Raw genomic sequence first — 24,032 nt, forward strand, 5'->3', positions numbered from 1 at the left:
GAGGCGTACTTCTAAATACAATTAACAGCTGTGTATATGAAATAGAGGCGTACTTCTAAATACAATTAACAGTTGTGTATATGAAATAGAGGCGTACTTCTAAATACAATTAACAGTTGTGTATATGAAATAGAGGCGTACTTCTAAATAAACAGAAACAGTTGTGTATATGAATTAGAGGCGTACTTCTAAATACACATTAACAGTTGTATATATGAAATAGAGGCGTACTTCTTAATGAATCAGAATCAGGCGTGTACATGGTGTCTTAAAGTGTAAACGATTCAGCTGTGTTTGTAATGGAGCCATATTGCATGTGCTGCATGGATAACGTCGAACATGTTTACATATTTTTAGAGTCTCACCGAAAATACACTCACCTTGTTGCGTCTATGAAAAAATTGAAGTTGTTCATAACGTAGCTGAACTTGGGAATGGCTCAATATATATCCAAACGATACATTATGACAAATGCAGTTACACTTGCCCGCAATTATCTGCTTTTGTAAGAAGTTGCTGCTAGCGTAAATCATTCGTTAGTTTAAAAAAACCCCATTTATTACGGAGAGTGGCTGTCACCATTTTGTCATTCGTGTAGCCCCATATCAAATACGACTCAGAAATGGTATGAATATGTATAACAATTTTGTTTTTCATATGTATTGTTTTGATCTGCAGAAGACTAACGTACAGTACTTTGCATGGCCTATTTAAACTACTGTCGGAAACGTTTCTTCATTACTCTTGAGTCGACTTCAAATTGTTTTCAAGCAAAAACAAGTAAACGAAATTTAATACTTTGATTCCCAGGTATCGTTCTCTATTTTGGTGAGTAAATTACGTGGTTTGATTTCAGACTCGTTCTAGGAAATAAATAATACAAGTAATAACGCATAACAAAAATACTCTTTTGCAGTGCAGTTATACACACACACTTTATTTAGTATGGAAACTTTATCATCATCGAGCAACGGAACAGCTGCATCCACTGCTGCCACCTTTGTTGCAGCCGCCCCTGACACAGCTTCGCCCGCTTCTGTCGCCCCTGCCACGACTGTACCCGATTCTGCCGCTCGTGGCAAAGCTGTACCCACAACTGCCGCCCCTGTCAAAGCGGCACCCGCCTCTGTCACACTTGCCACATCAACACCCGCCTCTGTCACACCTGCCACGGCGGCACCCGACTCTGTCACACCTGCCACAGCGGCAGACGCCTCTGTCACACCTGCCACAGCAACACCCGCCTCTGTCACACCTGCCACAGCGGCACCCGCATCTGTCACATCTGCCACAGCTGCACCCGCCTCTGTCACACCTGCCAGAAATATTGAAATATAAATGTAAAAATAACATTGTTCTAAGCTCATAAAATATAATTTTAGTTTTCATTCGCCTTCGTTGGTCAACCAAATGGGTGCTCCTATTGGTTCAGAATTTAGTTGATTACAGTCGAACCCCGTTGGCTCGAACTCCTAGGGACCGGCGGATATACCTCGAGCCTCAAAACATTCAAGCCAAACGGGAATGCTTACATTCAGTATAAAGAAATAGGGCCTTCACATCCAATTCGAGCCAATGAGGAATTCGAGCCAAGCGAGTTTGAACCAACGGGGTTTGACCGTTGTTAAATATTTTCTGGTCCTTCTGATATCGGACAAAGGCATTCATGGAAATGGAAAAACTGCTAAAGCAAGTGTTACTGTTTTAAAGTATGCACGTAAAATTGGTGCCAGTTACACTCTCATAACTGTTTTTCTTTTTCAACCTCTTATAATGAATTGAAATTGAAAAAAAGAGAATATGGTTTGGCGAGGAGCCGTGTTCCATATAAACAAATTATATATTAGCATTTGTAGGATAAAACTGACCGCTCGATTAAATATTAAATATACGAGTTTAAGTATGGACACGTTATCAGTACTGTACGTCTATAAGCAGCACTGTTCTAATCGTCTCCATGCGTTATCACACATATTCCTTGTTGTTATGCATCTACGAATGAGCGAACTTGTCGACCTATATTCGGGTCAAGCACTATGCGGGGTTTCTTATCAAGCAGACTGTTAGGCCCTAGTTCAAAATTAGAATTAACAGTTAAATTTACATATATGGGGCTACGGTATTCGCGAAGGTGTGTTAAGTTGGTGCGTAGCTCATATATCGTACATCAACAAGTAAATGAATTGGTTGACCTGGATCGTAGATCGTAGCTCGACAAATTAAAACAACCTTTAAATAAGTGTCGACCTGGATCGTAGATCGGCAATCTGTTTAACATCAAAATTGGTTGAGTGGATCATAGATTCGTATCCTGGATCATAGATTCGTATCCTGGATCATAGATTCGTATCCCGGATAATAGATTCGTATCCTGTATCATGCATTCCTATCCTGTATCATAGATTCGTATCCTGGATTATAGATTCGTATCCTGGATCATAGATTCCTGTCCTGGGTCATAGATTGGTATCCTGAATAATAGATTCGTATACTAGATTCGTATCCTGGAGCATAGATTCGTATCCTTGATCATAGACTCGTATCCTGGATCATAGATTCGTATCCTGGATTATAGATTCGTATCCTGGATCATAGATTCCTGTCCTGGATCATAGATTCGTATCCTGAATAATATATTCGTATCCTAGATTCGTATCCTGGAGCATAGATTCGTATCCTTGATCATAGATTCGTATCCTGGATCATAGATTCGTATCCTGGATAATATATTCGTATCCTGGAGCATAGGTTCGTATCCTGGATCATGGATTCGTATCCTGGATCATAGATTCGTATCCTGGATCATAGATTCGTACCCTGGAGCATAGATTCGTATCCTGGATCATAGATTCGTATCCTGGATCAAAGATTCGTACCGTGGAGCATAGATTCGTATCCTGGATCATAGATTCGTATCCTGGATCATGGATTCGTATCCTTGATCATAGATTCGTATCCTGGATAAAAGATTCGTACCCTGGGTCATAGATTCGTATTCTGGATCATAGACTCGTATCTTGGATCATAGATTCGTATCCTGGATCATAGATTCGTATCCTGGGTCATAGATTCGTATTCTGGATCATAGACTCGTATCTTGGATCATAGATTCGTATTCTGGATCATGCATTCGTACCCTGAATCATAGATTCGTATCCTGGATCATGCATTCGTACCCTGAATCATAGATTCGTACCCTGGGTCTTAGATTCGTATTCTGGATCATAGACTCGTATCTTGGATCATGGATTCGTATCCTGGATCATAGATTTATATCCTGGATCATAGATTCGTATCCTGGATCATATTCGCAATATATAACTGAGCAGTAGTATTCCCGAATATAATGGAGCAAGTGCGCTAAAGTTCAAGATGAAAAAAACATGCATTTCAAAAATAACCATATTTTTTCTAAAACCATGATGTGCACGGAATATGCGCAAATTAATACTTTCTACCGGTACTTTCTTGTTGCTGAGAATTGCGAAGTATAGTCAGGAAAGTCAGAGAAAGATATTGACAAATTGATGGAGCAAAATGCACGAGCCGACAATCAAGAAACCTTTCGAGTTTCAGGATTTAAGGAACAAAACTGATACGGATTTGAAGGTTTTAATAAAGCGCATTCCGTGCACAACATATTTGTTAAGATAATTGCACACGCAGAGTAGACTTAAATGTTAAACTTAGTTCGCCAGCACCCCCCCCCCCCTCCCCAACACCCCCACCACACACACGTATTACGCACAACCTCTGTGAATACATTAAGGACCGATTATTATCTTTGAGATAAATGAAAATATCACGAACATAAGCAGGATTGTAATAATGTATTCAGGTTGTGTCACAGGCTGCGTAAAGTAATTTGTCAGACCGGTAATCGACCCCGGGTCCGGTGTTTGCATGTCTGACGCTCTGCCATCTGAGCTTACTGGCCCGAATCACTCGCAAACTATATGGCCGGTGTGAGCTATTGGCGTGCCATTCGAGGTTGGAAATTCGGTTTCGATTTTCAGACACAATTGCTAAGGGATAAACTATTAATCACAGGGAACGCATTATAAAGACAGGGGTGTAATGGTCAGTCGATGGACGGAGAATTGCACATGCTAAGAAAAATAAGCGGTAATTCCGAGGATCAAATCCGTGACCCCCTGCTTGTAAATCAGATGTCCTGCCAAAATGAGCTTACGACTGTGTGAGTCAGAAAGGTGACAGTCGTTAAGCTAAAATGTATCTTGTCAGATTAAAACATCCAAACTAAGAATACGATCGATATACTTGTATGCAAAGGAGCACCATTATTGACCCAAACAAGGAGTAGAATCACCGTTATTGTATGCAAAGGAGCATCACTCTTGACCCAGCAAGGAGTAGAATCACCGTTAATGTATGCAAAAGAGCATTACTCTTGACCAAAACAAGGAGTAAGATCACTGTTATTTTATGTAAGTGAGCATCACTTTTGACCCGAACAAGGAGCAAGATCATCATTATTTTATGTAAAGAAACATCACTTTTGACCCGAACAAGGAATAAGATCACTGTTGTTGTTTGTAAAGGAGCATCAATCTTGACTCAAACAAGGAGTAAGATCACTGTTATTGTATGAAAGGAGCATTAATCTTGACCCAAACAAGGAGTAAGATCACTGTTATTGTATGTAAAGGAGCATCACTCTTGACCCGACGAAAGAGTAAGATCACTGTTATTGTATGTAAAGGAGCATCACTCTTGACCCAGCAAGGAGTAAGATCACTGTTATTGTATGAAAGGAGCATTAATCTTGACCCAAACAAGGAGTAAGATCACTGTTATTGTATGTAAAGGAGCATCACTCTTGACCCAGCAAGGAGTAAGATCACTGTTATTGTATGTAAAGGAGCATCACTCTTGACCCAGCAAGGAGTAAGATCACTGTTATTGTATGTAAAGGAGCATCACTCTTGACCCGACGAAAGAGTAAGATCACTGTTGTTGTATGCAAAGGAGCATTACATTTGACCCAAACAAGGAGTAAGATCACTGTTATTGTATGTAAAGGAGCATCACTCTTGACCCGACGAAAGAGTAAGATCACTGTTGTTGTATGCAAAGGAGCATTACATTTGACCCAAACAAGGAGTAAGATCACTGTTATTGTATGCAATGCAAAGGAGCAACACTCTTGACCCGACGAAGGAGTAAGATCACTGTTGTTGTGTGTAAAGGATCATCACTCTCGATCCAAGTAAGGAGTTATTAAAACGCATATTTACCAAAGATAACTAAGTTGGTTTGTCCTTCAACTCGGGTTATTTATTAATTTAGTGTTTGCCCTACATTGTCAGCCATCCAGGGGCGTTAGATTTTTAAAATGTTTCGTTTCTTATTTGTGAAGAATCGTTACTTATTCCTGAAGACGACTCTTCAGGATTAATTAAATTTCGAACAAAACTAAACATTCATCATTTTTATTGAAAAATGTGAAACAATGTAACATGCAAAGCAGCTGTTCAAGAAAAATACACAACCAATGTTTTACACAAGTCAACTGTCAATCTGTTTGTTTACATTTTGGAAAAGTTGTACATTAATTTAGTATTAAAAGCTTAATTTCAATATCCATAAGAATCCATTTCCCTTCTTTTATGACATTAACTTTTTTTCACACATTTCGGCACGTGTACCGTTAATCACTCGTAGACGATAAGGGGAAAAAGGTTTTACCCCCTCCCCCCCTAGGTCTTTTTTGTAGACCATGATTTTATGAAAGTGTATCATCTTACCATCATTTTAAGACATGGATAGGCCTTGCCCTTTGTTGCGTTTGGAAACTACAGCATTTTAAAGTTCGTTATAAAATAATTTTAAACCTTCGAACAGCTTTCACTTGTAGAAAACTGTTTTAATTCAATAATATATGACGTAATTAAACAGACCAATAATTTTTCAGCTGAAAAAGATGTTTCATGGCTCAATATACTGTAATTTACGCAGTGCTCCAGCTGGGCCTAAATAGCAGGGTGGGGCACCCCGCTGCCCTTGTCCAGCACCCTGCTGCCCTTTACTACACCCTGCTGTGCCCTTTTGTTTGACAGAGTCAATTTTCAGAAATAAGTATGAAAATAATAAATATAAATAGGTTTGACACTAAATTAAAGAAAACAGCTAAGGTATTCATAACTAACTATTAGGATTGAAAGTAATTACAACAAATACACAATAAGAATTCAACATTGGCCCTTGCAAGTGCCTGATCAAGGCTCATTGAAAGTGCCTTTTTTAACCTAGCACCCTGCCCTTTTCAAATCCTGGCTGGAGCACTGTTACGATATTGCAAAACTTGCAATATTTTACGACGAAAAACATGCATCAAAATAATCTGCATCGATTTGATGAGAAATATTTAATTGGACATTAAATCTCTGACAGTACTGATGAATAAGACATAATGTCAAGTTAAACTTTCACATTTATATTACGTTACTTCATCAGAAAAGTGTATTGCCTGTTTATATATATATATATTATAAAGTTATCAAAACGTTCAATCCGTGAGAGTGGGGCTTTAAAACAGATAAAATTTTATAACAAAGATACTTTTATAAAATATTACAAAATAATTAAAACAGTTGTCAAAGTTAATATAGTTTAAATAAATAATAAACATGTATCAATAAACATTAATCGATTAATTTGTGTTTCAAGTAACAAGTTAACATGGACACATATATGAATAAAGACTGGTCGCCAAATATTTGAACAGTCAACATTGTACACATAACACATGTGGATTAACAAACGTTGAAAAAACAGATTTCCAGGTTGCTGATTTTGTTTCATGGTGTTCAAAAACTGCAATACCTCGGGTTTTGATAATTATTGTGCAAACGGTATACCATAAACGTCCTTTAGTGCAATTGTGCATATGATAACATACATGCCTAATTCTGCATTGAAATTCGTTATCGCGGGCCTCTATATTGTCTGATAATGCATCAAGCTCCGGCATCCGTCTACTGAGTGCACGTCAGTTCCATCGCGCACTCCACCATTCTTCGTTTCGCGTGCAGCAGGTGCGCTGTATTTAAGGGGACGCGCATCTAATACAACGCAGTCTGAATTTAGTAACAACCATTACACTACCGTTAAAATAATTTTACATTTACGCTGAAATTATTCATTAATAATTTATTGAACATTTTAATTATTTTGATTTTTATTTATTTTCAGCTAAATCCATTATGAGTAAGTATTTTTTTTACTTTTTTTACAGTGTCTTATTTCACCTTGAACTTGTCAAATTCAGTCGGGTTAAAGTTGATAAATGGTACACAATCTGAGACAGACGTTGTCAAATTAAAACTTTATAAGATTTTGTATTCCAAGTGCATTTTTCAGAGTGGACCAGTATTGGAATAACGCTTGGACTTTGTGCATTGTCAGGTAAGGCCAGTTGTTGCAAAAATAAGCGTGTCAATGCTAATAAACTTAGGGTTTATTTTATCAACGACGGTGCAACAAAATGCCGTTAAATCAAGAAATTGAATTAAATATTTAGGGATTTGTTGCTAATCAGATTGAACTTTTTACTCTTAAATCAAATAAACACTTTGGCTTAAAGTGACACTCTTATTCAAAATCAATACATACAAATGCATAGCAAAAACAAATTTTGAGTGATAAACCTTTAACTACTAATTAATGCAATTATGAAAAATATTAATTACTGACAAGACAGTAGCCGTGTATTTAAAAGCTGAAAACGCAATTTTTTTTTTAAATGATTGGTCAGTGATTAAAGAATGACAGTGATCTCCTATCATCTCATAAAGTAGAAATACCGTGTCTTCTGCACTTTCAAATAAAACTCGGTATCCATTGTTTTCGACATTTATTCATCCTTTTTGGTATATGAAATCAATTGTTTTAATTGTTGTAAATCTTATTTGAGACTTAGAGTGCATCTTTAACTGCACCAACTCTCCCACAACAGAACGATACGCGCATTGATAACATGGCTTTATTTGGCTTAGAGAAGTTTTTTTTGTTTTATTTCAAGATAATAAACTCATTCAGTAATCACGTCAATGCAATTATGGAGGGGTTAAATTACTAACAATTGCTGCTCCATAAGGTAATGATAAGCAGTATATTTTTGTGCACACGTTAACTTTACTCCGCTAGTAGATATTAAATGTTTTTGTTTTGTTTTGTATATGTCACCTTTTCAATTTTGTCAACCTATAATTCCATGTTCATGACCAAAGGCTTACGTATTGCCGATATTGCCAATAAAAATTAAAGACTTGGAAACTATAACACGCTTATGTTCTTCTAAAGAAAAAGTACAAGTTCAGGACATATAAAAATGTTCCTATTTAAATAAAAAAAATTCATTTCGCTTTTAAATATTGTTTTTCAAATGAATGCTTATAACAAGAAACAAAAACTAACGAATGGTTTCACACTAAGCCCCTTAAAAATTCTTTGTTACTAGTAATCACTCCAAAATAATACGGTAGGTTTTCATAACTTTTATTGAGAACTGGTCTAATTTTCGTAGTTATTGAACCTCTGCATTGTTTCGTAATTGGCGTTTTCAGCGTTGATTCTGCGCATTTCGTCTGATTATGTTAGAATTGTATCGAGAATTGGCATAAAAGTTACATTTTTCTTGTAGCTTAGTCTTTTACCTTTCCGGCAGTGTAAAAACTATAGCATTTTGTCCATTTTCTAGGAAACATTTGTCATCGTTTAGGGCAACTGTGGGTATGGGGATTTCTGGACATGGGAACCTTGTCTATTTCATATATGCATAATGATGTTTTTTCAAGTTATACTCATAGAAAATTATTTAAATGTCATTTTATCAATTTTAATTATTTCTTGTTGAAATGTTAAACAATATCAAATGACTGAAGAACCTTATTTTAAAAGGAAGTTAATTGTTAAACAATTTCAAAGGACTGAAGGGCCATATTTTTAACAATAGTTTAGTTTAAACATATTTATTTTACAACGATTGTGAAACAAGTTATTACAACATTATATTAATCACTATCGTTGGCACGATTTTACGCGGGAGTGTGGTCTTGTGTTGTGGGGGAAACCGGAGAACCCGGAGAATTCCCACTTGTCCGGCTTGGTGACCACAAACCAAACTCACATGCGCCCAAGCCGGGAATCGAACCCGGGTCGCCTAGGTGAGAAGCGAGTGCGCTAACCACTGCGCTAACCGGACAACAATATCAAAGGACTGGAGGGCCATATTTTTTAAGAAAAGTTATTATTTTTAACAATTTTAAAAGGACTGAAGGGCCATATTTAAAAAAAGAGTTGTTTTTTTCTAAGTTATTTAGCTCGTACACATCACATGTTTGAATTATTGCGCAATGATACAGTCATTAATGCCGGTTTGGTTATTTCACGTAAACAGTATATGTATGTGCATGTACCTAGTACATAAATGCTGTCTTCTTAATTTCGCTGGGCGACTCTTTATTGTAACGTTTTGCTGCTCACAGCATTAATCCTTGCATGATTTCCGCTACATCCATTAAATTGATCGATCAGTTACGTATTCGTATATTGCAGTGTTTGCCCAAATTCCGGACGCAGATAAGCTCAAATGTCGCCTTTGCAACAACGCTAATGGACTGGTCGACTGCTCGACGTTAACCATCTGTGATAACCGAACGGAGGTAGGTCTCTTTGAACACACACACATCCTTTTCAGTTAAGAAAATAAATTTCAAAGTTTTAGTCAGAGCTGTCAGGCTCAGTACTGATTGTAAAATGCACCAGTCAATTGTAACAAAGACCCCAGGTCCGGTGAAAAGCGGGGACTTTGACTTTCGGTCACGCCATTCCCAGGTAAAACAGGGGACAAACTGCTGATAAAATCCCCGTCAAATACCCCCACACGCCGGAGACATCCTAGGTAAGGCCCATTTCCATCTATTTTTCGGCGCGAAAACAAAACCACCGAATTCACGCGGCACTGCGGGGCCACCTGGATGGTAAAATACGCCCCATTCCCCCTCTATCCCCGATATACCTCCGGACCTGGGGGATTTGGGGGGACTTGGTTACAATTGACTGGTGCAAAGGTTGATCGGTTGAGAGCGAGCGGCGAACTTATTTGACCCTCTAGCTCCGCCTTTTGTGTAGTCACGTGGTATTTTGGCCCGAAAGTCAATTCACCAAGGCGTTAGTTTCATTAAATGAGTATCGGGCAATGGTAAATTGACTTTATGCGTATGTTATAAAAGCAAATAAAATTGATCGATGTAGGTACAGAAAAAATGAAAACACACTGAAACATCAGCGTGTATTGTACTTTTAGTTTAAAATCAACAAATTGTTGATATTCAGAAAATAGGAATTACCTATGCATAGTAGACATACAGATCTTTACTGGGTTGGCCTTGTTAAGTGTTTTTATTCATGTGCACAGAATAATTGTCATGTCTGGTTGATGACGTAAGCTTTATCAGCAGCCTTAACTGTCAAGTGTTAGTTCCTTCGCGCATGCGCAAAGGGCAGAGCGATATATGAAAAATAGACGACTGTACCAAGTCAAGTAGACCAACAAACGTTTCCTATGAAATAAATGCTGTATATACTGTCAGATCTACTCCACATGATATGGGGCTACAGTAAATGGGGTAAATCCTCGATTGTCATTGGCCCACACATAAGTGCGGACACTAAACATATACTGTATGCAGTTGTTGCACTTTATAAACGAATCAAATCGTGGTTTTAAACTAGGCTCGAAACTGTTTGAAGAGTTAAAACTGACTGTCCGAAGCTGCCATTGAGGTGGTACAAAACGACTGTCTCTTCGGTGCAAGAGCTGAAATCGTGCTTTGTTGAACTGATGTAAGTTTGATGTTCCAAGACTTCTTGATCAACAATACAATGCTTCTAATTTCAGGAGTGTTATACGGATCAAGTGATCACGCCGACTTTCGAAATTGTGTACCGGTCAGGATGCAGGGCACGTCAGGTTGGACCAAGTTATTTCATTAATACTTCATCGCTTGCTAGGCAGCGGATTAGCGTCAACAGTTACAGTTACAGTGTTTTCATAGTTTAATTAACATGACCTCCATTTAGAGATTAAATCATTTCATTAATTAGGCAAAGCAATACAGTCGAACCCCGTTGGCTCGAACTCCCAGGGACCGGCAAACATACTTCGAGCGTCGGAAATTCGAGTCAAGCGGAATCGTTAACCTTCAGTATAAAGAAATCGGTCCCCTAAATCAAGTTCGAGCCAACGAGGAATTCGAGCCAAGCGAGTTCGAGCCAACGGGTTTCGACTGTATAAGATTTGCTTGATCGATAGAGATACCAGAGCAGACACGAAATTAGTGACATTTGTCACTTTTAATTATTAACCCTATATACTTGGCATTGGCGTACATAACGGAGTAATGTAGTCAACACATTGTCTTCAATGGGTGAACATTAAACCCCACTTGTAGCTTATCATGGCATGTCGGTAAGCAATATTGATAAGGGTATGGTTTGCTTGTGGTGTTTGTATTTGTGTATGTGATGTAAGTTTGGTTTTGGTGTTTGTATTTGTGTATGTGATGTAAGTTTGCTTGTGGTGTTTGTATTTGTGTATGTGATGTAAGTTTGCTTGTGGTGTTTGTATTTGTGTATGTGATGTAAGTTTGCTTGTGGTGTTTGTATTTGTGTATGTGATGTAAGTTTGGTTTTGGTGTTTGTATTTGTGTATGTGATGTAAGTTTGGTTTTGGTGTTTGTATTTGTGTATGTGATGTCAACATGTATGTGTCTGTAGTTCATTGTCGGTTGAACCATTGCTTTGTGCAGGTTATATTTTTAAATGTTCGACTATTGGGCTTGTCCATGTATTTTTCATTGTATTATAAAGAGAAAATATCAACGTCATGTTTGGTCCGGGGACCTCAAATAAGGCTTTTGTTTGATCGAAAACACTTATACCAACTGGGCGGTCTGTTTCTTTAAGGTGATTTGTTAATGACGCCACGACATTATTTGCAGCAATGCGAAGGTAGTTCAGTGCAAGTTGGAAAACGACAAGCAGACGGAGAGTTGATCGCCTGTTCCAGGTATTATGAATTCGTAGAAATTAATCCACCCTCAAACACCAAACAAAACATCTAACTCTGGCACGGTAAAAGCAGCAGGACGACCACTTTAATTGATATAAATATGCAATTACAATCAATCGATGTACCTGCTTAGTTTTAACGTTATTTAATATACAAGGAACTTACGATATTTTACTCGCTCTGGCACGATGCTATGCGAGAGTGTTGACTTGTGTTGTGTGGGAAACCGGAGAACCCGGAGAAGCACACCATCCAAACTCATATGCGCCCATGCTGTGAATCGGAACCGAGTTACCTTGTCTCGAAGCGAGTGCGCTAGCCACTGCGCTAACCGTACAACAACCAGGTTGAAACCAAAACGGCTTACTGTCGATTTACAAACATAAAATATGGGGCAAATAGGAAAAATAAGGCCACCGTATAGGGGAAAAAATGTTTCGAAAACTATATGGTGATTGATAATTTTCAATTTAGTTTGGCAATCTGTAAGCCCATATGAGCTAAAAAAATATTTGGGACTTCATCATCAGTTTTTGTATATAACAGGTGTTGTGCGAAGGATGATGACTGTAACGAGAGACTTTGTGGACTCCAAGCAAGTAAGTGTTACACTCATGGATTTTGATGTACAATAAAATGATTTTTTGATGTCTGGTGCCCTCGTATTATTTTGGTATTCGATGAAAGATAAAGAATATGTAAAAAAATGCCTATAAAAATTCTTCCAATATGCCCTTTTGACCTTAAAAGATTGAAAAATCGGTCATTTATCGTTCAAATTGGGTAAGCAAAATAACAATCAGCCATGATTTATCTGTACTTTATTTTACAAATTAGTAATAACATCCTTGTCGAGATTTCTCTGGCCTGGCCGATGCTGTGGAGCTGCCTAGCCCTGTGGTCTGATGTTTATATTGGGTCGGCCGTAAGGTGTCGGACGGTGATTTAGGTTTCAGCTGTCAACACAATTCACTGCGTTCGAAGCAATATATACAGCTAATGGTTTCACGAGCCCGAATTTCTGTCACTCTATCCTCGTTTTGACAAACCAAGATCGATGTCGATGTTATGAGCGTCTCAGAACTTCTTCGGCGCAAGGTTGTTCCGGTTGTCTTCCGATGACACGAATACAAGCTATCTGTGCGATGACCAAACGCTTCGAAAACCATGCACTGCTACTCTGTCGCTGGTATTCTCTCTTAGGGTTTGATCAGCCCATGCAACCTATACCGTAACAATAGCTAGTAATGTCTTATAATGAGTCCTGCTTAGCAATCTGACAATGTCTTCTGTTACGTTTGTTTATATGAGTTTATTAAGGTCTGCCCGCGCCTATTGGCTACATTATGGAATGACCCTGCTTTGACGTCATCACGATTTAAACTCTTTTAAAATGCCTTAGTGACACGAGATAGAAGTGACAGCAATTCGCAGTCAAATCTAGACATTGAAACATGAAGAAATAGAGTGAGATACAAGATATTCGGGTGCGATACCCTAGCTTTTAGCCAAGAGACCTCTTGTTACATCCACAAAGCTTTCTGTTTGAACACAGCTCTCGAGCTTTTCAATATAACAATACCACTCGCAAGTATCTAGCCCAGTCCTTTGAACACCTTTCATTATCTCACATAATTCATTACTCATTGGATTGCACGGTGTTGTAAATATCTGCTTAACAGACACCAATCTATCTACATCTTGCATAAAATCGGAATTAAACTGAGTTTCCCTAGCATGCAGACTTTCTGGTCTGGTCTTTCCCTGACCCCTGATATGCTCCCAAAAATCAAATCACAGCTCAAGTTTGTCTTTGTTATATATGGTGTATCAACCATTATATGAGCCATTCTAACATATTGTTTCTGCCGCCACATCAATGTTTATCATGACTCAACCTTTGTCAAGCCATTGGTCAGTTTGCACCAGTTCTTGCCTCGACGCGGCTAATTCACATTCAGTGTGTTGCCTCGACGCGGCTAATTCACATTCAGTGTGTTGTCGCGACGCGGCTAATTCACATTCAGTGTGTTGCCTCGACGCGGCTAATTCACATTCAGTGTGTTGCCTCGACGCGGCTAATTCACATTCAGTGTGTTGCCTCGACGCGGCTAATTCACATTCAGTGTGTTGCCTCGACGCGGCTAATTCACATTCAGTGTGTTTCCTCGACGCGGCTAATTCACATTCAGTGTGTTGCCTCGACGCGGCTAATTCACATTCAGTGTGTTGCCTCGACACGGCTAATTCACATTCAATGTGTTGCCTCGACGCGGCTAATTCACATTCAGTGTGGCGGAGCACGCAGACATTTTGTGAGCCAACATGACTATTGTCTATTAGTGCCCAATTCCGCCTGCCTTCCATGGACTCAATCGTGCAACCCTCTGAGACAAACGGCATTGTATCACCATTACCAAGCTTTAATTCCCCGTCTACAGTATTTTGCTCAAAGACAAACATAGTTAAACCCGAAACTTAACTAGTCTAAGAACCTGTTTTGCTACGGCTCATTTTAGTCTGGTAGACAATCCTTGGCAATGTGTCCCTCACGATCAACTTTAGTTGCTTTGTTGGCTTTTTATCGTACCGAGATGGGTTGGAGCTTGGTGTATGCTCCGGCCTATTATTTGGAACAAATTTTGCCTTGTTGAACCGCTGCTTGTTGCCATGATTTCTTGATTCTGCCTGTCATGGGGCCAACATGTGACTTCAAGTATTGCTCTGCAAGCTTGGTAATTTCTCGGATGTTCTGAGGCCACGTTCCTTCTGTTACCGGATGGGCTTTTAAGGTTCGTAGAAGACTTCAATATAAATGTTAACTATACATGTGTATATTGTAAATTGTGCTTATCAAACAATGGCCAAGCGAATAATGGCAGAGTTTATCTCTCGCTACGCTTGACCAACCGCAAACAGTTAAGGTGTATGGTACTGTTATTGGGTAAACTGGCATACAAATATGTGTTTAAATGAGATGATATTGTTGGAGGTATAAACTACCCTACTAATATCAACGCTTTGGCTTTAATAATCTAGTGCTTTAAAGAGTTCATTGCAAATTTAAATGCAGATGGGACAAATGATATGAAACTCAGTAATTGATTCAATGTTTTATTTCAATGGTAATGATAAACGTCTTCTCAAAAAGGCATACAAATGACACTGCGCACTTCAAGAAAAGATCTCAACTCTTTAGAACATGTTTGTATGAGCTGTTCCCGAATCATGACGTCAATCAGCGCCTCATATGTTTCACCTATCTCGGCTAGCTCAGTCCAGCGGTGTAAATAGCGACCCAATTAAATAATTGTTGAAACGATTCACCAAACATTCAGAGATTCTACTTGCATTCTACATGGTGATGAAGCAAAGCGGATTCTTTCCGTCCACATTCTTCATTTGCGGGTTCTATCCGGCACCGATACGAAATTCGAAGGATTTTCTATATCGAAAATCTTAAAAGACAACGTCAACGTAAAATTATTTGGACTATTGACAATACATGTTGTTACAGACCTATGGACATTGACATTGTAATGGAAATGTAATTATACAGTTCAATGGCAAAATAACCGAACGTTTCTGTTAGACAAACTGAATGTTATTAACAAAATCGGGGCTCATTTGTTTCCCATTTTATAAAAAAAATCTGCCGAGTAAAGGGTTTATTTGTTGAGTTATTATCGATTTTCCAGTATTAAATAAAGCACATCAGGACGCCCAGAATGCATCAGATTGTACCATTGTTTTCATAATTGTCATGAACAATCTACATCAATAGAGGGCTAGCTATGCCATTGGATGCTTCATAAATAACATCCCTGGTTAATGCGTGGATACATTAATAACAGTGGTCAGTCAACTGTTTGAATTGAACCACGTGTTCCAAACACCATAATTGTAAACGGTAATAACTGAGTATCACTAACCGGGGGAGACACAATCACATTTTATACCGTAGATACAAACTCAATAATATGTACTGTTTCTCTTCCATACAGCCCTTGTGAACATTAGCCAGTGTTACTTCTGCGACTCCGCGCACTCCGACCAGGGTGATGTCACTGATCCTGAAGATTGTATCACTATGACAACCTGCGACGTAGACCAGGTTCGCTGACTCCTTTTATAAAGACGAATCTTCGATTCTATTTGTTGTATGATTAGATCGTATCGCCTCATTCGTTCACAACTTGAACTGATTTTAACACCTAGTAATATTGTATTTGTTTATTTCATTGATGAAAATAATAATAAAATTACATAACATAACATAAACTTTATTTCGAAGTAAGCAGCTTATTAAAGTGACACTCTTATTCAAAATCAATACATATACATGTAAAACAAACCTAAATTTTGAGTCATACACCCTCAACTACTTAATAAATAATGCATTCATGGAAAATATTAGTTACTATAAACAATATTATAACTATGTATTTAATAGCTGAAAATGCAAAAATATTAATTGATTGGTGAATGCTAAAAGATTTACTGCGATTTACTATGGTCTCATAAGGTAGCAATACCATGCTTTCTGCACATTTCTTTTAAATTAAACTCGGCATCCTTTATAAGAACCATTGTTTTCGACATTTGTTCATCCTTTTTGGTATTTTTAAACAATTGTATTAAATGTGTTAAATCTTATTTGGGAGTAATAGTGCATCTTTAACAAATGTAAAATATTTACATGCACACATGTTAATTGCGTATAATACGGAATTTTGTTAGGGTCATCGTCCCTAATTGACTTTTAAGTCAGACTTTGAATTTCTTTTAGGCGTGTTTCGGCCAAAATAAGTATCACCCTGGGCAACCAACGTCGTTCCGATATGGGTGCTTCAACTTTGAGGTAAGAATCATGAATTTCTTTTTTAACCTTTACCTACTTTGAATTAATGTGAACGTTTAACAAATAACATAGCAAACTATTTATACATGGAAACAACCAATTAAGCATTATTACTTAATATAGGACGGTAAAACATTCATCGGTTGCAATCTAACGTAAGTAATTTATGAGGATACACTGGCGGACACAGGACTAAGATGTCCCCTGGACTCCAAAATATCACTTAACCTCGGATCGGAATCCGAAATCCCTTTCTTTTTTAAACTGGAATTAAGAAATCTATTTAGTACAATCAAAAGTCGCTATGTCGAACTATTTACTCTCGACGTTCTGGTTATTTCGAATTTTTTCGAATGTATTGGCTTTAATAAGCAGAGTTTTGTATTTCGGTTATATCGAGTATTCGATATCTCGAAGTACTTCCCGAGGTTCCGACGACTTCGACAAATGGTGTTTAAACTGTATAAAAATTGCTATAAGATTGAATCCTAATCCAGTTTGCTCTATGATGCGGAATCCTAATCCAGTTTGCACTATAAAATGGAGTCCGAATCCAGTTTACACCATAAGGAGGAATCCGAATCAAGTTTACGCTATAAGATCGGATCCAAATTCAGTTTGCGTTATTAGATGGGATCCGAATCTTAGTGCGCTATAAGGTGGAATCCAAATCAAATTTTCGCCATAAGATGGAACCCAAATCCAGTTTGCTCTATAAGGTTGAATCCTAATCCAGTTTGCGGTATTAGGTGGGATCCGAATCCAGTTGGCGCTATAAGGTTGAATCCTAATCCAGTTTGTGCTATTAGGTGAGATCCGAATCCAGTTGGCGCTATAAGGTGGAATCCTAATCCAGTTTGTGCTATAAGGTGGGATCCGAATCCAGTTGGCACTATAAGGTGGAATCCTAATCCAGTTTGCGCTTTTAGACAGAATCCGGATCAGTTTGCGCTAAAAGGTGGAATCCGAATCAGGTTTGCTCTATAAGATGGAACCCAAATCAAGTTTGCTCTATAAGGTGGGATCCGATTCTAGTTTGCGCTATTAGGTGGAATCCGTTTCAAGTTTGCGCTATTAGTTAGAATCCGAATCCAGTTTAATCTCTGAAGCGAAATCTGAATCATGATTGCTTAGGTCGTATCTTTATCGCAGATCCGACGGTGAGTGCCGAATGGTCATGCTCTTTGCATGATCCAAATAATAAAGGTTTTAGAAACTAAGGTTTCCGGTTGTTTGCTTAGACGTCATCGTGCTCGGCCAAATATGTATAAAACTATAGAAATGCTTAATTGCGAACATTCTTCTATGTTAAAGACTCCTTCTATTTTCTTATACAAAGCTGAGCAGGATTTGTGTCACTTCGTTGATATCCTCGCTAACATTATAATGTATAGTGTCTTTCCTGATATCTAAATGCTACGTGTTACTATTTAATCAATAATAAATTGTATTCTTGTTTCGGGTCTAGATTTATATTAATATTGTTTTAATATTGTCAAGGACGGCGTTCCATAAGTCGTTTGCATATAAGTAAACATCTTCATGGGTGGTATTCAATATGCAAGTTATTGTAAGGGTCATACATCATTGACTTCATTCACTCTTTTGGTCAGTTATTAATAACAGGTAATCCGATTAGCTACAACATTCGTGGATGAAATTAAGACCGATAATGAATACCAGCACATATTTCATTTGCATGCTATTTTATTTATTTCACGATTAGCGCTCTGCCTACTGGTTACCATTTAGATATGAAAAAGTTGAAACAAAGAACATTTTACGCCTCAGCCACACTAGTATTAACTTCTGTTTTAGATGTGTAGGGTGTTGATGAAAACCGCTTTCGATGACCTTGCGCGGTGTGAAAATGGCGGAGATAGTTGTGGGACCGACAACAGTGGCGTTTGTAACGTCTGTTGTCGAGGAGGAGGGTGTAACTATGGTGATTGCCATGTTATCAGAAGTAAGCTACTTTTAAAAAATGTGTTATACGTTTATTAAAAGTAATGCTATATACATATTTTTAGTTCAACCCTTGAAACTTTACCTCAAAACGAATGAGTCAATATCTTTGAAACGTTTTACCCATCCCCTGTAATTTAGAAGACCTTTAATAAATAAAAGTAATTAAATGTCCGGAATTAAAAAAATATGTAAACATAGTAAAACAAACCATTACTTCAATCAAACTATTAATCGAATATTGTGTTGAATTAATATTGTTTTTTCAAGGTCCCGGTTTTCTTTCGTGGTTTGATCGCATTATCAAAAGTCTTCTTCGTTCTGGATTCTCCGTAAACACAGAAGCATGATTCTTTTCTTTATATAAGATAATTGTTTGTCTCAGTGTAGGATCGTAACATATTTCACCGAGTAAGCACCAAAAGCTGTATTTAACGAGCTGCTTTCGTTGTCCACGAAGTGAAACATTTTGCGATTTTACACTATAACAAACATGTTAATCTGTTCTTTTTATTTCGAAAATGGATTAACAGTTACGAATAAGTGTAGTTTTCAGAAAAGCGCGTCAAATTGTAAGCTAACGTGTTCGCGCTGACGTTTGATTTGGAAGTGAGAACGGGCTAAAAAAACAGTGATTCTATAAATTTATTTTTCCACTGTTTCATAATAAACTACTGCTGCTGTTGTATATGGGGGATCGTTTCTCGCGTTTGAACAACTGGCTTTTGTTACACATGAATTTATACTTTTTCATTAATATGAATTGCCAAATGTTGTGGCAGTTAGTTATGAACAATAAGACGGAAACGCATTTAAATTTTAAAAATTGATTTTCAGATCAACTTTATGACCAGTACAAGAATAACGGGGTCTTCGACCTGGATACTCTGGAATCAAAATCAGGAGGCACGACCCAGTCGCCGGGCGGAAAATAGACCCGTGCAACGGACACCATCTAAAAAATTTGATGAAATTCTCATTTTGTTTCGTTAATAAAATGACGTGCATCATCGAAATGTATATACCATACTGCATAAGGCTCTGCCCTATAAATATTGCGAAAGGCCGCGTGAGGTCATGCATGTGTTTGCTGGAAGAATCGGTCTTATAACTCCATAAACAATGTTTTCAAAATAACCGAAACGCGTGTGAAGATTAAACATATTTATATGGCACTGCATTCCCCGATTTCTCAAATAAGCCCTCATAATTGTGATATTAAATAAAATAACGAGTCATAGGTACGTTTTATGATGATGTCTGTTTTTTTTTGCACTAGCTCGGAAGTGCCATTGGCTCTTGTTTTTATATACAGCTCCTAAAAGAGCTGGAGACACTGTTTCGCATCCATGTATTAGAGAAATAGGAGACCATCGATTCAACAAATGTGTCCCTCGATCATCGGTGAAAACATCGGTGAACTTGTGTGAACTTCTTTTAATAAATAAATTACCCTGGTGAATATAGTACCGGGTGAATAATGTAGTATAAACGCAATAAAATACCCTGGTGAATATAGAACCGGGTGAATAATGTAGAAAGAACGGAATAAAGTACCCTGGTGAATACAGTACCGGGTGAATAATGTAGTATGAACGAAATAAAGTGCCCTGGTGAATTTAGTACCGGGTGAATAATGTAGTGTGAGCGAAATGAAGTACTCTGGTGAATTTAGTATCGGGATGAATTATGCAATGGGAACGAAATGAAGTATCGCGGTGAATTGTGTGAACGGCATAGATTAAATTTAGTACTGAGTGAAAAATGAAGTGTTAAGGAAATAAAGTACTGGGCGTAACATGTATTGTGAACGGCAAAAATACCGCGTAGATAAAATAAAAATCCGAATTTAAAGTATAAAACAATATTTTAATGCCAATTTTATAGAATGAAATGCATGTTTAAAAGCTCATGGCACGATAAAAAAAACACCAGTTGAACCAGTGACGTAATTAGACCACTTGCAAATAGCGCCAAAAGTGCTTCTTACAATGTATTTAAAAGAGATTTCCAGATGTTTTAAAAATTTATAAAGATGTTTTATGGACATGCCAACGGATAATACAAAAGTAATGCTTAAGGAACGCTGTTTTCATATTTCGCTGAATTTCTGAGGTGTAGTGTTAGTTTAATACAGTTCTGTTACAAATGATATTTTATGCTTAAATTTGGCAATTTATGAAGGAAATTTTGACATCTTGGTCAACCAGAAAGGTTCGTTGAATTTTATGTAGTAATTAAAAGGTTATTCATATCTCATACCCAGGAAACTATTTGGACTGTGTATTACGAAGTAAGCATTTCAGACATCATTTTTAAACATTCTAATTGGATTTTCAAGTTAATCTCTATGAATAGCTATCTAACATATTCAGTTAAAATGATAACTTCGGTAGATAAAGATATTTACAGATGGTCGATAATCTCCGTGATGGACGGTAAATTCACCTTTGACAGTAAAGCAATTGCTGCTGTGCAACAGATGACGGGAAAAGAGTTGGACAATATGTACTTTTTAAAGCAAAAATATGATATGAAAAGAAGGACACGGAATTACATTTTCCTGTTACAGAACAATTTTCGAGCGCATTTAATTAAGGTGTTGGTGTCATTTCTAGACCAAACTATGAACTTTCGCTTGAACGTCGGTGTGTCCCTTTCAGATTTAAGTCCCTGTGACTATTTCCTCTATTTTAGTCTCAAACAGTGTTGTCGAGGCTGAACGCTAATGCTGGAAATATCATTTGAAGCATAATGTATCCGCTTTCCGCGCCTTTTTTTTTTTACAAAAACCAAGGGCACAACACACTGACGCTTTTAGTTAATGCATTTGAAACAAAAACGCGCGAAAGGCGTAAATGCAGTGGAACCAGAGAGGCGTACATAGTGCAGCTGGCGTAATCATGGATCGAACCCACGACCTCCCGCTCCGTAGGCGGACGCCTTCCCCACTATGCCACGGAGACGGTAGATATCGACATTAATTTCATGCTTTCCGATGGTTTACAGAGATATAACAGTGAACTTAATTTGATATTTCACTGTTTTAAAACGCTGATATATCGTTTTAAAATAGTGAAATAACAATATGATATTTCACCGTTTTTAAAAGGAAACTTCTTCTTCCGGATTTGTATCCCTTGTTTCTTAATCGAACTAAAATTGTAAATGCTCCATTTGTGGAAGCAAAACCTGGTAGTTAATACAAACCAAAGTATTTCCTTAAGTTTCTTCCCTTAAATAGAACAAACATTCAATAATATACAATTTTAGGGGTTTGCTACAATTTTTTAAAAGAAAAATGGAGTAAGCTGACGAAACTTAGGTTTCATGAATCATCATGAAATGAATCACATGCTGATTTGTAATATTAGAATGTCATCTGCAAACTCAGCACTCACATTTTCTGTAATGTAGACGAGACGTTTCCGTCATGTTTTATTGCTTTTAAAGAGTTACCCGCAGTGATGACAGACAGAGGTAGCTGACATTTTTAACTGAAATTGATGATAAAATTTATAAAGAAAAGGTTGTTAAAAGTATATTAAAATAGTCGTGATATTTTGCTACGTGTTGATCCATCGAGTTTTATGTAGACTAAACTCTTATCAATAATAGCAAAATCGTGGACTATTATGATTTGCCTTTTTTGGAAAAAACAAAACAAAAAACAACAAAGAGTTTACCTTGCAGAGTATGCAGATGTCTTTAAGCAATATGTTTAAATTTGGCTATGAAAATAAAAAGGGAGAACACCTTTAGGAAACTGTCAACAGTTTAACATGTTAAATTTAGTTAATCACAACTTAAGTAAACACTATTTCAATGAAAACCTTAACCGTGTCTCGACTTATAACCGCCCAAATATAATGATAGATAAATAGTTATTTTGAAAACATGTTCAATAAGCCACATGGCCCGTGAGAAAAACAAAATACACGATTTAACATTTACAAATGACATAGCAAGTGGAGCACGTAAGGCTTGTTTAAATTTTACGAAAGATTTTACAGGTAACGAATGACATGATTAGAGACAACGTAATACTTAAAGGTGCAAGTCGACATCATATACGGAGAAGGTGTTCATATACCTATAAATACATACAGTGCCAACATAGTGCAACATAGAAATCTAAGAAAGGTGAACTTTTTACAAATTAAACATTTACGTATTTCAAAGACAAAACTATCGATCCTCGTATACGGGGATTGGACCAATAATATTTTGGAATGTATCTTTTACGGAGTTCAGTATATGAATTACATTCTATCACAAAGTGGTATTCGTCTTCCAATCTTTTGCATGTAATACACTTTCTGTCTTGACGTGGTATACAGTTTGGACGATGCCATCGACCTGTTTCAATGGACAGATTATGAGATGAAAGAAGTAACCTAGACATTGCTATAGTTAAATTATTACATACGTTACATTTTAAATAATACTGAAAGCCAAAGGAAACAATGGTTATAAAGAAAGTGCTGCGTGGTGAATTTTCAATTTTCGCTTTCCAGTTTTGTACATTTGTATCACACAAACGTTGTTTAAAAATGCTTACAAAACATTTGCATTACCAACACCCTGAGATAGCCAAACTTCATAAAATCCGAATGATGACAATAAATGTTGAAGTAATGTTACCCACGATACTTTATTTGGAAGCAAATCAGCATCAGTTTTTAAAACTTCGTAGATAATTTTACAATACTTTATAATGACTTTTACTTTAAGCAGTTAGTTTTGAGGTACTTTTCAAAATGACCCCTCTTATACGTTTTAAGGTACACATACATGAATTAGGAAAACATAAATCTTCGCCTTTTAATCGTTATTTTACTGAACCATATATTTACCAGATTTGGGATGAGCCTGGGTTCTAAAATTGAGCAGAATGAAACAGTAAGCATTTCCTTAAATGTGCTGCTCTATCTCCAAAACTGACGATCTGCGCTGGAAAACAATAACAATACCTTTCATTGACCAAAACAAGATATCGGATGAGATTTGCACGAACGAGAACGGTATAAAATCGTAGATTTAAAGAATAAAGTGCAGTGAGTAAGGCGGTACGCCTAGTTAGAAGGTGCATAGTTTTTAGGAGATATT

General features: G+C 37.3%; 1 protein-coding gene across 1 annotated transcript; it reads left to right on the forward strand.

Moving 5' to 3' along the window:
- Positions 1-7,001: 7,001 nt before the first annotated feature.
- On the forward strand, positions 7,002-19,943 carry LOC128222830 (uncharacterized). The gene is made up of 11 exons (XM_052931962.1): positions 7,002-7,058; positions 7,216-7,230; positions 7,384-7,428; positions 9,580-9,686; positions 10,925-10,996; positions 12,027-12,094; positions 12,644-12,696; positions 16,102-16,211; positions 16,887-16,958; positions 18,777-18,924; positions 19,761-19,943. Exons 2-11 carry the CDS (start codon positions 7,227-7,229, stop codon positions 19,856-19,858), a joined length of 777 nt encoding a protein of 258 aa, XP_052787922.1. The 5' UTR covers positions 7,002-7,058; positions 7,216-7,226; the 3' UTR covers positions 19,859-19,943.
- Positions 19,944-24,032: the final 4,089 nt, after the last annotated feature.

This window comes from Mya arenaria, chromosome 17 (genome assembly GCF_026914265.1).
Source record: "Mya arenaria isolate MELC-2E11 chromosome 17, ASM2691426v1".
Classification (NCBI taxonomy): domain Eukaryota; kingdom Metazoa; phylum Mollusca; class Bivalvia; order Myida; family Myidae; genus Mya; species Mya arenaria.